General features: G+C 40.1%; 1 protein-coding gene across 7 annotated transcripts in view; it reads right to left on the reverse strand.

Annotated features, from left to right (window-relative positions):
* The window catches only part of diaph2 (diaphanous-related formin 2), a 391722-nt gene that overhangs the window by 265261 nt on the left and 111143 nt on the right, over positions 1 to 15318 (reverse strand). For all 7 annotated transcript variants that reach the window (XM_080502643.1, XM_080502646.1, XM_080502644.1 and 4 more), the window contains 4 exons: positions 6043 to 6117; positions 5878 to 5947; positions 4848 to 4984; positions 637 to 745 (listed from right to left, as the gene is read on the reverse strand). In XM_080502643.1, coding sequence (XP_080358769.1) covers positions 637 to 745; positions 4848 to 4984; positions 5878 to 5947; positions 6043 to 6117 — 391 coding nt within the window. The remainder of the gene's footprint in view (positions 1 to 636; positions 746 to 4847; positions 4985 to 5877; positions 5948 to 6042; positions 6118 to 15318) is intronic.

Raw genomic sequence — 15318 nt, forward strand, 5'->3', positions numbered from 1 at the left:
TGCCAATAAGGCAGGTGGCTTTCTTAAAGTGAAAGCCAATGGAGTGTATTCCCATATCCCTGCGATCACATCCCACCTGACACTTGAGGCTCTGAGCAGTTCACAAGTGGACGACAAGACAGGAACGACTGAAAGCAGCTGAGAACAGCTGATGCTGAGGAACTATAGAACCAGGGGTGAGTTAAAAGTCCATGTTGTTATTGTTGTTGTTGATTTTGTTTGTTTGTTTGTTTTGTCCGGGAGCTTCAGTTTCCTTCTTCAGTCTAAATAAATGTATAAATGTTTAAGTCAGTTGGTGAATCTAAATTGCCTGAAGTTGTGAATGTGTTTGTGACTTACCGTGTCTCTGTTTTGGCACTATGATGAACCATACTGTGAATTTCAGTGAATTAGAAGACCCTCAATTTGATGAAGACTATGTAGAAGAAGGTAGTGTTTGACAATGTGTCCACTGTAGTTCACTGTACAAGACGCTTATTGTTTGAGTCAGTTTGCATCACTAAAGACGACGTCCTGCCAAGCGTATGACAGCATAATGGTGTCCTCGTAAAACAAGTCAAGACGATTAAAGTCACTTTCATTTATCCAAGTAAATAAAATGTACAAAAAATGTGTGCTTTATGTCCAGTTCGTCACCTGGAGTTGCTGGGCCTCATGGTTCTCCAGTCCTTCCACAATTGGAGCAAATCTCTCTTTATTGTTCCGCTCTGCAGCGATTGTCATGGCAGCTAAAATCTTATCCAGGCTGGAAGAAAACGGAGAACAGGGGAGCAAGCAAACACAAAAGTCAACAAACACTTTTATCATCTCTCTGACAGGACATTTGCTCACAATCTTTTAGCTCAAACACCATGTATCGAATCCTCCCACTCGCGTCGCTGTGGACATTTACTCACCCCGCCTTTGGTCACTGACAAATGCTACTGTCTCTTTGTATGCAATGAACTCCATTATTTCCGCAGTATCCTCTTTTGATTTGATCTCGTTGTTACTAAGGTGATGCTTGAAAAGAACCTGGGCTTAACAGCAAATGTGTGCAGTTGTCAAAGCAACTGTGTAAGTGAGTATTTTGCTTTGTGAGAAGGGGTGCAAATGAGTGGAGGGACAGCGAGACTAATGTTCACATACTTCTATTGTGAAGGGAGGCCTGATTGGAGTACTTGTAAAGGCTGGAAACACATACGCTAAATGGAGCATTGGACAAATTCTGCCCGGAAATAGTGACACAATAAGAAAGTTCTCTGCAACACATAAACACAGCAATAAAATCGAATGGAGGTCTTGTGAGCGGGAATGTGAACAATATGTGAACATGATAATTGGCAGCAGGTGGTCTCTGCTCCCGCAAGGCCGAAGTCACTGTTCTCTTCATCAGGTCTGTGACAAAGCAGCTCCTCGATGCCCAGACGTCCTTCTCTTGCGGGGACGAAACAGCTCTTCACCTTGTCTACAAATTCTGTCTGCTTTTCGTTAATTCACTTCTCCCCCAGAATCATTCACTCAGTGAGGAAAATGTCAATTCATCTATGAACAAGCATGTATGACCACACGCGCTCCATAAGGTACCTTCCAATAACCCAAACAGTGACTGTGTGTGTGTGTGTGTGTGCGCGTGTGTGTGCATGTGCGCGTGTGTGTGGCTCAGACAGAGATAAATAGAAGGGCCGCACTGTGTGATGGCGGGTACAAAGTCACAGGCGAGCACAGGGAGCTGCATACTGAGCAGCCTTAGAGCCGGTTCAGACGACGCTTCAAAACAGGCAAGATAGATCTGCTTAACTTGTCGTGTTCCCTTTTGATGCTGTCAGCTGAAGTGGGTGTTGAACATGAGCCAGCGTCGTCACAACATTGGCTGGCGGGGAAGTTTCTGAGAGCAGGAAGTGACACCTCAGCTCCTTTGCCTGTCATTCCTCCAGGATGTGGACATTTTAATGTAAGCCTATGATCACGGCAAAGTTCGCCATGTTTACTTCCACCTATTCCTGCATACTTTGAGTGACACGTGTCGGAGACACAGAGTGAGGGCGGCTTTACCGCCCCCTTACCACCTTAAGGTAGTCGTGTTTGTATACAAGATGTAGCTGCGCGGTGAGGTGGTGTCTAAACAGAAGACGCTGTCGGTCAAATGATTTATTATGACTGTATGAAGGGATTCATGACAAACAATTGAAAATGCATTTATTTCCAACAGTAATGATATAATATAATATAACCCTGAATCCAATGATCTACATTATAAAAATACTTTGAACAGAAAAGACTAATATCCATTTATGAATTAAATTAGGAATGTATGGATGGATGATAGGTCATGCTTTTCATGGAAGATTTTTGTGTCTAATTATGGTACTTACATACATCTTGTTTAGGACTTTCATAAAACAAATCTTGATCTCAACATCAAGCCTTAGTTTAAAAAAAAAAAAAAAAAAAAGGCAAAATCTAAGCAACCTGCGGCCAACTAATGAGGCTGCTATGAGTCTAGTTTAGTGATTTTAGTTCACGTGTTGGACCCAACAATAATACCTTTCTACAGCAAACACAATATTCAAATAACTCCACTGTGATTATTAACAATAAAAGTTCATGTCAGTATTTATTATAGATTTGTCGGCCCTAGTGTTCAGATATTGTACATCCAGGCACAGTTTATTGGAATATTTAAATGGAACAAAGTCTGTTAATCATATTAGCTTCACCTGCGCTTTTGCTGCTATGACAAATTGCAATGTCTACCGAGAAAAAGGTCTATTAGAGGAGAAGCGGCTCATGCAATTAGCCTACACATTTTATCGAAAGATTTATTAGCATGGATTTATTATCCTAAATGGAAATGCTCGGTGCAATGCATTAACATATTTTTGAGTGCAAAATAATGTAAATAATCACTACAATTCTAAGGACAAATAAATGTTTATATTTATAATTGGGATATTATTTGTTCATAAAAGAAAAACACTGTATAGCAAATATACAAATATATTCAGAAGTAGCAGCTAAATATGAATGTATCCATTAAAATAAACTACAATTAGAGTAAAGCACCTTACAAAAAATAGCAATGTAGTTAAAACTCATCGAAATTTTGCAAAACCATGCGCAGTGAGGGTCAGAACGACAAGTGGGGAAGTCGAGGTGGACGGTCGGAGATATGAGACACATTGCTGAACTCAGCTCCTCCAAAAAGAATTTGTGGGTTTGTTTGTTTCCAGCACTGCATACAGACTGACTTTGAAGTGCCATTGTTATTCTAGTCTGGCCCTGTGGGAAACAATAAAAAACACTCCCCTAAATCCAATTTATAAGCTGTCAGCCTGGTTGTCCGTGGCAAACTACACTGAGTAGTTCAACACATTAAACAGACTAAACTGTATCATCAGACCATGTGACCCAGCAGACACTTCTGCACTGTCTGTGGTCATCTTGAAATGTAGTTTAGCCTCACAGTGGGTAATCAGATATGCACAGAGCGCGAGCTCTGTAAGAGTACATGCTACCCACTGGGAGAAGACTGGAGCAATACTAATGTTACAGTGTTCTCCTTCCCGCTTGCTGTTTCAGAAACATTAGTGCGTGTAAACATAGCGGAGATGCACTATATGTCTTTCATTCTTGCACGTCTTTCGTTTTTTTTCATGAGCAGAAAACATTTTTGCACTGCTTCTATATCAACTTTGACTTACTGAGAAAGACACGGGAAAAAAAGAAAAAAAAACCCTACTCTGCTCCAGTCTGAATACTGACAACAGCCAAAAGAACTGAAGGTTGAGATCAGTGGTTTCCAGCCCTGGGTGTGAGCCCCCCTTAGAGGAGCTCCACACAAAACCTGGGCCCCATGAAAAACACAACAGGGCACTTTCTAGAAAACTTTTGGTTTCTTTTAAATGTGAGGAAGAATGGGCCACCAGGGTTTGGCTTCACTGTAAAGTTTGGGCAAATCATATATCAGAGAGGGGATTCATTCCCTTGTCGTGAGGCGGGAGGAGACCGTGGGATTTTTGCTGTTTCAGACAAAAGAGAAGCTATTATGGCTTTTCTGTCCATGGATGTCTGATGTCGCATCTGGGCCATGTTTAACAATCCCCAAAGAGATCAACAGCTTTCTTTAATTATTAAGGAATTGTAAGTAGCTCTCATTTAAATATTGGTAATGATTTGTAGTCAAACTACCCAAGTGTACCCAAGTGTCTCAAATCCATACAAAATCCTTACAATTTTATTTCATATGCAACTGTTTTTATCCAAACGGGCCATAGTTCTTGTATTTTCGCGAAAAGAAAAGTTTCACGTTTGGAAGATGATGTCTTTTCTATCTTAATAAGCAATAATCTTGTAAGACTGCTAAGAGTCTTTAGAGGTTCTCTTTTGATACTGTCTGAGACTTTAGAGAAAATCTGAGGGGGTTAAAGGTGAAAAAAAGTGGTAACTGACTAGTTTTACATCATCTTAGTCCTAAGGATACCTTAAACCATATAGTATTGGAGGTTTCTTTGTGTGTGTGTGAGCTTTTTAGTTGAATGCTGCTTTACAAACTGTGCACAGGAGCTCTGTGGATTATGTGGGAAAAAAAATTGCTTTTTAAAAAATATTCGTTAATACCTCGTTTCATGCTTTCAACACCATAAATTGAGTTTCATTCACATTCATTTCATTTGATCCTGCAAATTACACCACAGCTCCCTATTTCATGTAGTGACCCTTAAACTGTGACAAATTCATTCTCTTACTTCTTCAGAGGGTGTAGAAACGAGCGAGTGGTTGAGCGTACAATAGGCCATCCATACAAGTGCCAGTGATGTGGGAGAACGAGTGTGACAAATGAAGGGGTTCATCTACATTCAACTTACATGTTTTCCTCTCCGATAATACAGAAGGCGGAGAGGATTTTGACGATCTCCGTCATCATGTTGGTCTGTTTGGGGTCGATCGCTCGGGCCAGCAGCAACAAGCTCCGCTCATCTCCCAGGATTCTTTGCAGTCCATACTGTGAGAAACAGGAGGTGGAGAGGTAAAACAAAGAAATGGTCCACTGGGTCTGAATTAATGAGAGCGTTTGGGATCCATGAGGAACTTCCACCTCTGGTAAAAAAAAAAATGCATTTTACAAAAAAAAAAAAGCTTCCATGAACATAAGTTATAGTTAGCCTTAATTTTCTTTTAAGGAGGGACAACGAGGCCACGGGAGAAAATGGAGACGGTGATGAATTAATTCAATCCAGGACAGGACTACAGGGACAAATACTTATAGTCTCCCGTACGTTTTAGTCTTCCCACAAACTGAAGGAATGGGCCGAGATGACCACGTGTGGGGATTAAGTCTAGGAGAAGCAATATCAATAGTTCATCTATCCTTGAAGTGTGTGCCACTTTTGAGAAATGAGCCAGTCTCCCCACAAAAAGGGATAATTAAAAGATGTGAGCGTGTGGGCTTCAAAAGGTAAAATTAGCCTCGTTTTACTGTCCCATTATCTAAAGGCTTGTCAGAGTCCAGATTCAGACCAGGACTGGAATACAGCCAAGCAGAGTTTAAATATAGGAGGGACATGAGGGGATTTGTAATTCCTTTGTCATATATTTGCACTGCTGCTGCTTTTACTGTTTCTCAATCTACAAACTCATACAGTTAGAGTCGTGTGTGAATGCATCATGGAACCGAAACTGCTCAACAAGCAGGCAGATGTGCTACTTAAGTCCACTGCACAGTTAAACATAGAAAAAAAAATCTGATAGGTCATATTGAGTCACGTTTTAAAGTCTTTCCATGATTGCAGAGACAATCATATCATATCATAAGACTTCAAATAAGTTTGAAGTCTCCATGATCACTAATTGCACAGTAACTAAACGGATCTCCTCCTTTTATCAACACGTACAAACCTTGTTGTTCATGAACGCCTTTAAGCACTGGATGAGTTTGTGCTGGTTCCGTTTGTCGATATTCTCTTGCCTGAAAAGAAAAGGAACATTGGGAATTTGCTGATTTGAATCAAACTTGGCGTTTTATAATAAGACAGAGATGCAAGGTCCAGCGAATGAACTCACTGTTTCTTGTCCAGCAGCTTCTCCAAAGCGTCCAGAAGAAGGCCAAGGCCCTCATGACCAAAGTTATTAACCCAACTGGAAAAAAAACACAAACAGAGAGAAGAAAAAAATCAGATCACACAATATGCAGTCAAACACTTATTGCCCTGTTGCACTGTAAATCCTGCTGATGGGCAGAAGAACGCAAACACAAACAATATTGTATTAGTCTCAGAGGAAATCAGTCATTCAGACTAATTTCAGAGGTTTTACACTTAACTGGATAAATTGACTGTTGTGGTGCGTTTTAATTCCTTAGAGGGATCGCTCCAAATAAAAAACACCTTGCCCTCTCCCCGATGCCGAACACAACATGAATCTGTTTGAATTTAAACTGTATCCATTTACAAGCAAATGAACACCCATCCATCTTAACTAGAGCTCCCATCGCTAAGTAGTTTGTGTCCAGGCCCCCCTGTGAGCTACGATGTTACTGTGCCAAAAGATTAAGCAATGCAAGAAAGATAACACTGTAATCGATAATGGATCGTGGGAGATAATTGGCTATAAACCACAGCGTATCAGGAGACAGCAAATGATCCAGTGCAGATGAGCCCGTTTGTCTCCGCCAGGAGAGACGGGAGCAGGGTGGGAGGGAGAGACAGTGTGGTCACAGTCACATTATGTCATTAGCATTACTTGTTTTCGGGCCCCCTGACTGTCAATAAAGCAAAATGCATGGGGCAATTTCCTGACATTAACTGGGCATAAGTCAATGATTTATCCCTCCTTTTTGACGATGATTTGAAATAATATTGGTTTGAGTATTAAAACCATCTGTATTGATGCGGCGAGTCGGGAGAGACGCTCAATTAGGGCTGTGATGCATTAGCCTGAGGCAACAAACAAAGCTAAGGTGAGATATTTCTTTGATATGTGACTAAATTAGTACACAAAACAATCCCCAACCTTTTCACTAACCCTCCCACCCATGGACTCACTCACAATTTACTGACACACACACATATGACCCACTATGTATGTTATTAATGATTAGTGTGGTGCAAAATGAAGATGTGTTTCCCTGATCAAAAACAATTAAAAAAAAAAAAAATCCCAATGTTTCTAAATGTGCTTAGAAATGTCTGTTTGTCAAAAGCTTTCCAATTTGAGCATTTGCTTTCAGCATGTGCTCGCTGAAGGCCTTGAAGGAGAGAAAGGAACACACATTGCCTCAGTTTACAGCAGAAAAATAAAGCGGCTGTATTTGTGATATAGAGGCGGCGGCAGTAAATGAAAGACTGGCGCAACAAAGAGAAGAGGGAGGCGACACGGCCGAGGGAGTGCAACTCATTGAGCCCACAGTGTTTTGTTTATGCTCCTTAATAACACTGGTGATGTCAGTCTGTGGAGACGAAGGGATGGGAAGATTTGTGAAGAGAAATGTTGTTGACGACACTGTGTGACCTTGCAGTGGGCTTCCTGGATGCCAGGTAAGGGGTGAAGTGAGGTGTGGGGACGAAAATGGTTCACATAATCACTCCTTCATAAACATATGTCATTGTGCAACATGAACATTTCTTTTACCAATTTTATTATCTGCTATTATCCACTGCTGGTAAATCCATTGAAATTGACGTATGAAAAGCGTCTTTATTTCCACATATCGTCTTATCTATTAATTTACAAACAATGACTCAGTGCTCGACTATTCACACTCGCTCTTTGTCAGGATTATTCTGTCCCCGCTGTGCTTTCAAGGGGTATGACAATACAAGCAGCAAAATTCAGTTTGAGCCTAGCACTGCGTTCCCCACTTGTTTTGTTTTCTTTGTTCGCTTTGATAGCTGCCGTTCTCTCTCTCTCTCTCTCTCTCTCTCTCTCTCTCTCCGCTGTCGTCACGGCGAAGTACAAATATCGGACTCTCTTAAACAAATAAATAAATCATCTTGTTTTACACGGAACTCCTGCGGGGAGAAGAAACTTAACTTGACAATGAAAGAAGAAATAAAAACGTTAAGATAAGAATACTCTTGCAATGATTCTCTCGACGTCTCCACAGTGCAGAAGGGAAGCTGGGAATAAATATAGGGGGAAACAAGCGGACATCTGTTGTGTTTGGGAGCAAGCTTTTGTACATATAAGCAGGACGGTCAGTCCAGAAGCCGTTCACTGCCTGGAAGCCATTGCAGCCATCAGAGTCAGATGAAACCTCAATTTACAGTCTGACAAATTGCAAATACTTGCTGAAAAAATTGGCAAACCAACATAGAAATTCTCAAATCAAGCAATCTATTTATTTTCTGTATTACAGTGCCCATTGACACATAATTAAAATGCAATCAATACTGGATGTTTTCATGTGTTCACACTCAAAACTTGTGCGCTTCGATTTCAAACGTATCTGAAATCATCGCATTTCTTGGAGAAAGAAACTTGGATAAATACAAATCCAAACCAAGCATGTACACTCTGGCCAAAGTGACATTGAGGAGAAAATAATCACAGCTCTGAATTAATCACAAAACAAGTCCCTGAGCTTTACTAATAAATAGCATGAGAGGAGAAATAGTGCTAATTAAAAGAGAATAAAAATTAGAAATGTTGCAGCAGATGTTTGTGGAAAGTATCTGCTGTCTGCTCCGTGTTTGCCTTGGCTGTGTTATAGTTGGACTGAAGCAGAATAGACATAAAAACAGAGGAGGGAGCGGCGTCGTCTGTGCAGTAAATTCTTTTTCATCAAAAATGTACGTCTTGCTGCAGGTTGCAACATAATGCAGTTCTCCTCAAGGTTTTTAAGGCACTAAATGTTTTCTGTCCCCCCCCCCACGCACCAGACTGTCGATCATTTTCTGTCCCCTCACGTATACCCTCAGGTCCTCTACAGCTTGCCTTCTAAATGTCCCCAAAGTTGCCAAATGAGAGATGGTACTTCTATTGTGTTTGTCCCGAGGCTATGAAAGCCCTCCTCTCTATGTTCATCAAAGAAACTGCCTCAACGGACAGCATACATAACAGCTACTAACACAAATAACAATACTAATACTGGTAGTTGTCCAAAAAGTTGTAGTAATAACAAAGTTTCCTGCTGGTCTAGTCTACCTCTAAATCATGGAAAGTGTTCTCCATTGGAACATATGATCATCATAAATAATCTTCATTGGAAATTAATAGCGTCACAGGTGTTTGTTCTCATCCAATAATCATCCATGTTAAGGAAGGAAAGCAACAGAACGTGTTTGGTCAAATAGAAGACCCTTCATCTTCAAAGGAACAAGAGATCAGATCCTCTCCTTATCGGTCTCTTCCTGTAATGTGGGCATACATCCAAGGATTTCATTAACTTGGGGGAGAACTTGTTCATATAATATTGATGGCTATAATCCTCTAGTTAAGTGCCACCAAATTGTGTTACTTTCTGCAATCATGTACATACCGCGGGCAAAATGAAAAATTCATGCTTCAGTCTTAGAGAAGCAATTTCTTACTTTATATTTTCTGTTATTTCTGCTGGCTTGACGCAATTATCTTGTAGCTATGTTAACTGCTGTAAAATGTATGCACCGAAGTTCATACACTTTATCCCACCAACCCCTGCTCAGAATAAAAAAAAAATTTAAAAAAAAAGTGTGTTTCAAGCCAACAACATTTCAGCTTCATCAAAATTCTATTAAGTTGCAGATGTTCATCAATACTGCTGTGAATTGGATAGAAAAACTCAACATGTCTTGCAGAGAGATGATCCTTTGTCTTCTTCTTAAATATCATCCGTTTTCCAAAAGACGAAAAGACATTACTGACTTTCTGACACGTGCAGCCTGATTTAATGCAATTATGCACGAGACAAAGTAAAAAAAACACACAAAAAAAACCTATAACCCACCACACATCCATCCAATTTCAAACTGCTCATCTTGTTCACAGTGACATGGTCTGGAGCTCATCCCAGCATGCTTTTCATCAGCAGAGGGATGCAGAGGAGACAGATCACCAGCTGATCACAGGACAGACATGAAGACGGCTTGAGAGGGAGAGATGTGCACACACTGATTTATCAAAATGTACTGTGGTTTGATTGCTTGAAATTCAGACTATGACAATCCAACACCATTAGGTGTTCAAATCACCATTCATGTTAGCATATATATATATATATATATATATATATATATGTAACCCTGTAAGTACCTTACCACCATCCAGTATGGAGTGAATGAATAATGCAATGTAAAGCATCTTTGAGGATCAAGAAAACCGCTATATAAATCCAATGCATTATTATTATTCATATATGTATGTCAATGCTATTCACTTAAATATACATAAACTGTCCTTTACAGTTAAATGCCATAAGTAAACTGCATGTCCTTTCGGTTATCCCAAGCCTTCTACAACTACAATACAAACACATCATTAGACTGTTCTTCTCATCTTGCACCTATTGGAGACCTACTGAGACTTCTAAACTCAAACACAGTCATACTGTATGTCTTGCACAGACATCAACCTTTGACCTGGATCACCCTCTCGGCCGACACGTTGTCCTGCTGCTTTGAGGCCACAGGTACAGAACTTTAAACTTTCAGTAGCTTTGTCTCACTGCCAACTGATTCTTGAACAACTTGTAACCTTTTAGCAATCAACATGTGGCATTTTAACAATATCTTGGAAAAACCATAATGATCATTATTTTATGATGTATGTTACGCATGACAGACTGTATAAACTACTTCCCTGATATTCATTTATTTAGAAAGGTGAAGGAGTATCCAGAGCAGTGCTCAGTTCTACTCGGTGTTCAATGTCCTGGTCAGGAGACCACAAGCACTTAAATCGTATATTGCATACTCCGAAGATGAACTACCACAGCGAAGAGTGTGGAAGAGAACATATAAAGTGTGTGGTGCGCTCTATAAACCCTTGGCAAGGGAAATGTTAGTTCACGATGGAAAGATTACTGCGCATCACCACCCACAGTAAGTGACTGGACAGAAACAGAGAGAGGGAAGCGCTGCCTCACTATGTCTGTTTGACTGATCACTGCTCCCCGTGTTTAGATGGCTTGTGTCGTTGCATTGATTTCAGTCCATAGGTTGTTTTTTTATTATTTTATCAGGGCTAGGTGGAGAGCTTTGTTACTGAAAGCTCTGGTGCAAGAGCAATATCTATCAGATTGTATTACAGTCCAAGCTGTACAACTGTCCCTCTGCGGAACTCCCAACCCCTTTCAGTTCTACAGAATTCCAATTGTAGCCCGATGCGCCGTGCAACAAATAGGTCTGAACAATATCGCATGAAACCAGGCACCACGAGCGTCTTCTTAGTGATTCACCATGGCAAACATGGAGCTATATTACACTCTGATCAATTTAATAGCTATAATGCACAAGGCATATCAGATAACAGATATTTGATATAAAATATGAACAACACTTTTTAGAGCACCAGGAGAGGAGTACAGTTTATAAAGAGCTATTATTGTCTTCCTTCTTTCATGAATGTTTCCTGTGTAACTTTTATTGTATTGATGGAAATCAACAGGCACTAATTAAATCCACTAATTGAAGAATTGAGCGTTATCTTCCTCGAGTTATTAAAATATATCTGCTACATTTACATTTGGAAAAGAAGAAGCTCCGAGGATGAATGGCGCTAAAAGCAGATAATTGAACAAAACAAAAGTGATTGTGAGACCAAAGCTTCGGCTGACGGTGTCATTGCAAAAGTTGGAACAACTCAAATACAAAACAGAGCATGCAATCTTATTTTCTTAGCCAACATTTTGACTGTAGAAGAAACAAAAACAAGAGCAAACGTTAAGCCAAGCCAGAGGTCTCCCGAGCCTTTAATTCTCCTCCCACAACACAGTGGAAACCAAGAAGAGCAAATTTGTTCTTCTTAGATCCTGCAAATACACAAGTGGGACAAAAGATTGTGATGTTTGTAATGCTTACAGGCTCAGATGTGCTTGAAGCTTCATGCAAACATCATCACAATAGTGTCTATAGAGTATCAACTAAGACACACAAGCACTGATCAAAACATTACCACCACATCTGTCTTGCATGCTGCAGGCCCTTTGAGCCGCGACCCGACGAGAGGAGAACTCCTCAACACGTGTGACGGTGAAATGTGCTGTCCAACATTGAGGCGGAGCAGACGGAGGAAACCTCAAACACGGCAGCAAGTTAAACGGAAGAGCGTCTAACGAGAGAGGATTGTGAGAGGCTGCGACCCAATCATGTGGCTTTAATGCTTTGGCGTCTCTCAAAGATGCTCATATCGCCGGTTGTCCTTCTAGGCCCCGTTTACGCTTTTACTTGACACAAAGTGTTGTCCATTTATGGTTTACAGTACTCGGAGCCACTGAAAATGCAACCTTTTGAAAATGGCTTCCAAGGTGAAACGCTGTCTCCATGTCAACTGGAGAAAACGCGACTTTTCTTAAACGCTGCTGCTGCGCACAACGCCAGCAGGAAATTGTCTTTTCACACATGAGCGAGTCGATGGATAATGACAACAATGGCGGGCTCTGACTCTGTCCATAATCTCTTGGGACTTGGTGGTTTTATATAATATAAAAAAATAATCCAACTTTATCGGCGCTCCATACGAATGTCCGTGTACTCGCTGTTGTTAATGTTTATAGCATTTTGTTCTCTGCACTTGTTTGTGGGGATTCATTCCAAAAACAACCAACAGCTCCAACTAATGGTCTAACATGAAAACAACATACTTTTCTACATTTATGCCATTTCTTTGTAAATAGATGTTGCTTTCAAAATGCTGTTGTGTAAATGCAGAACTCTTCCAGAACAAAAATGCAAAAAACATGGAGCTTTATTTGAAAAGTTGACGTATAAACAAGGCCTTAGTTGTATTCAGAGGCCGAAACACTTGTTGCTGTAGTCACAAGATAATAAACACCATCATTTTGATTACTCAGCATACATATCGGAACATTCATGAAAAGATCATCAAGTAGACAAATTGACTCTTGAATCTCCTGAAACAACCACATGACTACTGGAAGATGCATATTAATAAACATTTAAAAACCTTCACAAAGTTTCCGAGCTGCAACACACTAAAACTTAAAGTTGCGGTTGGATATGAGCCGAGCTGTCACTGCCAAGGAATTCACTGAGTGTCAGATAATGAACACCGAGTGCTTCAAGCATTAAAGATACAAACAAAGTCAAAACCACTGACCTGTGGCGCCCCTCAGAGGGAACAAGAGGCAGCAGCTATGTTTCACATGTACTTGCCGCTAACATGCACTCTCTTCATTCATGCTGTCACTCTACTGAGGTGCCCTGAAAATATCTCACGCTGGTCTTTGTCTCCTTGACGCTAGCAAAGGTCCTAAACGAACTAAAGCGCATGCAACATCTGTGTCCTCAATAGATTAACTGTTTGAGAAAGTAATTTATTTGCAAAATATCTTTAGGACATCATAGAAATCCTTATTCTTGTAAGAAAAAAATCCTTATTGTTGTCCTTATACTTGTGAGGAAATGTTCAGAGAACCAACTGGTGTGGTACCAATGTTTGACACTGGTTCTAAAGCAAGTAACACCGGATGAGGATAATATATCTGGCGTCAGCGCAACATAAAATTAGGTTTCTGGTGTAGCCAAGCAAGCAGAGGAACAGAAATAGTGCAGAGCTGAAAAAGAGCCGTTCTGCACTTCTAATGGTATTTGATTCTCAGCTTGACGCCAAAACGCAGCACTACTAAAGACTGAGAATCTACTACATACATAAACATGGGACTGAAGGTGCTCCAGTGAGTGTGCATGAAAAGGGTGTAAAGGAACAGAAAGTGGAAGTCTCTATCAAGACTAAATCAACTATTAAGTGCAGACAGCTGACAGCACGCCGCACTCCTGAGATGCTTTGAAATGACCTCCCACTGAGTGCAACACACTTGGTGAAATTGCTAATTATTCCCAGAACACCGAGGATTCCTCCATACGGATCAGTGCAGGAAGCAGACGGTAGACAAAACCGCTGCAGTGCAACAGGCAGACTGCTGGTCAAACAGGACATCTATTAGTTATATTAACAGCTAAATTGTTCTTGTTATCATATAAAACTGAAGACTGATCAGACAATGAATCAGCAGGTTTGCTCAATGTATCTACACACTCCTTGATACTTTTACAAGGATAAGTTTCATCTTTCAAAGAAATAGAAGGGGGTGCACTGGCAAGCACTCCCTTAAAAGGACTGGTTCTATTTACAAAATCATAAAGCTGTTGTCACGGCCACCTTTTACCAAAGACGTATTTGCAAAGTGTCAGCGAACGCCTCCTTGAGCGTGAGCGCCGGTATTTGCGATATTATTTGACGTCTGTGAAGCAGTAAAACTTGAGGACAGCTCAGAAGCGCTCCTAAATTCTACCACTGACAATATGAGTTTTGTTGGTTAGGGAAGGTGATAAATGCTTTTTATTCCTGAGCATAAAAGCAGAGAAACACATGCATCGCTTTGTGACTTGGAACAGATTGGAAAGATTTCCTGCTTAGATATGTGTCAGAATAAGCTCAGAGCACATAGATATGAAGGGTTACGACAAACACGGGGAAAAAAAGCATATTTCAAGATTTTTTAAAATAACTTTTAGCAATACAATTAAACACATTCAAAAGACTTTGTTGAAACCAAGGAAATAGCAATATTACAAAACATTACAAGGAACAATATTAAACATTTATATTTCCTCTATATGGGGTGGGTATTTTCAACACTTCAGCTAAATAATTTCAATCTAAATTATTATGAAATTTGAATCAGATATTACTGAATTATGTATGCATCATTCTGGGGCTCTAACTGATATGGCTATCTCGGAGGTTAACAGATGGTGTCGTAAAATGAAATAGGCATCACTCTTAAAATATACTCAGACACTGAGGACATTTATGTCTCCAAAATCATTTTCACTGCCTCTGAGGAAGAAGGGCAAACATCAACTCTAAAGTCAGCCACAAGGGTAAAAACTAGTTAACTTGCTCATTTCTACCTGCTCATCACGTCTTTGGAAGACGGCGTCGTAACAACTTTAACAGTCAAATAAAACTCTTTGACTGTTGTAAAACAAGAATGATGGTCCCTCCCTCAGAAAATTAGTAATATATATATATATATATATATATATATATACATATATATATATATATACACTGTATATAATTTCCCCCCCAGTCTTGTTTTCTTCATGACAAGTGGCAAAGAAACATTTTCCAAGTATTTCAGTGTTTTATACTAACAATGACAGTCTAGAAAGTCAA

Source organism: Blennius ocellaris (assembly GCF_963422515.1).
Source record: "Blennius ocellaris genome assembly, chromosome: 9".
Classification (NCBI taxonomy): Eukaryota; Metazoa; Chordata; class Actinopteri; order Blenniiformes; family Blenniidae; genus Blennius; species Blennius ocellaris.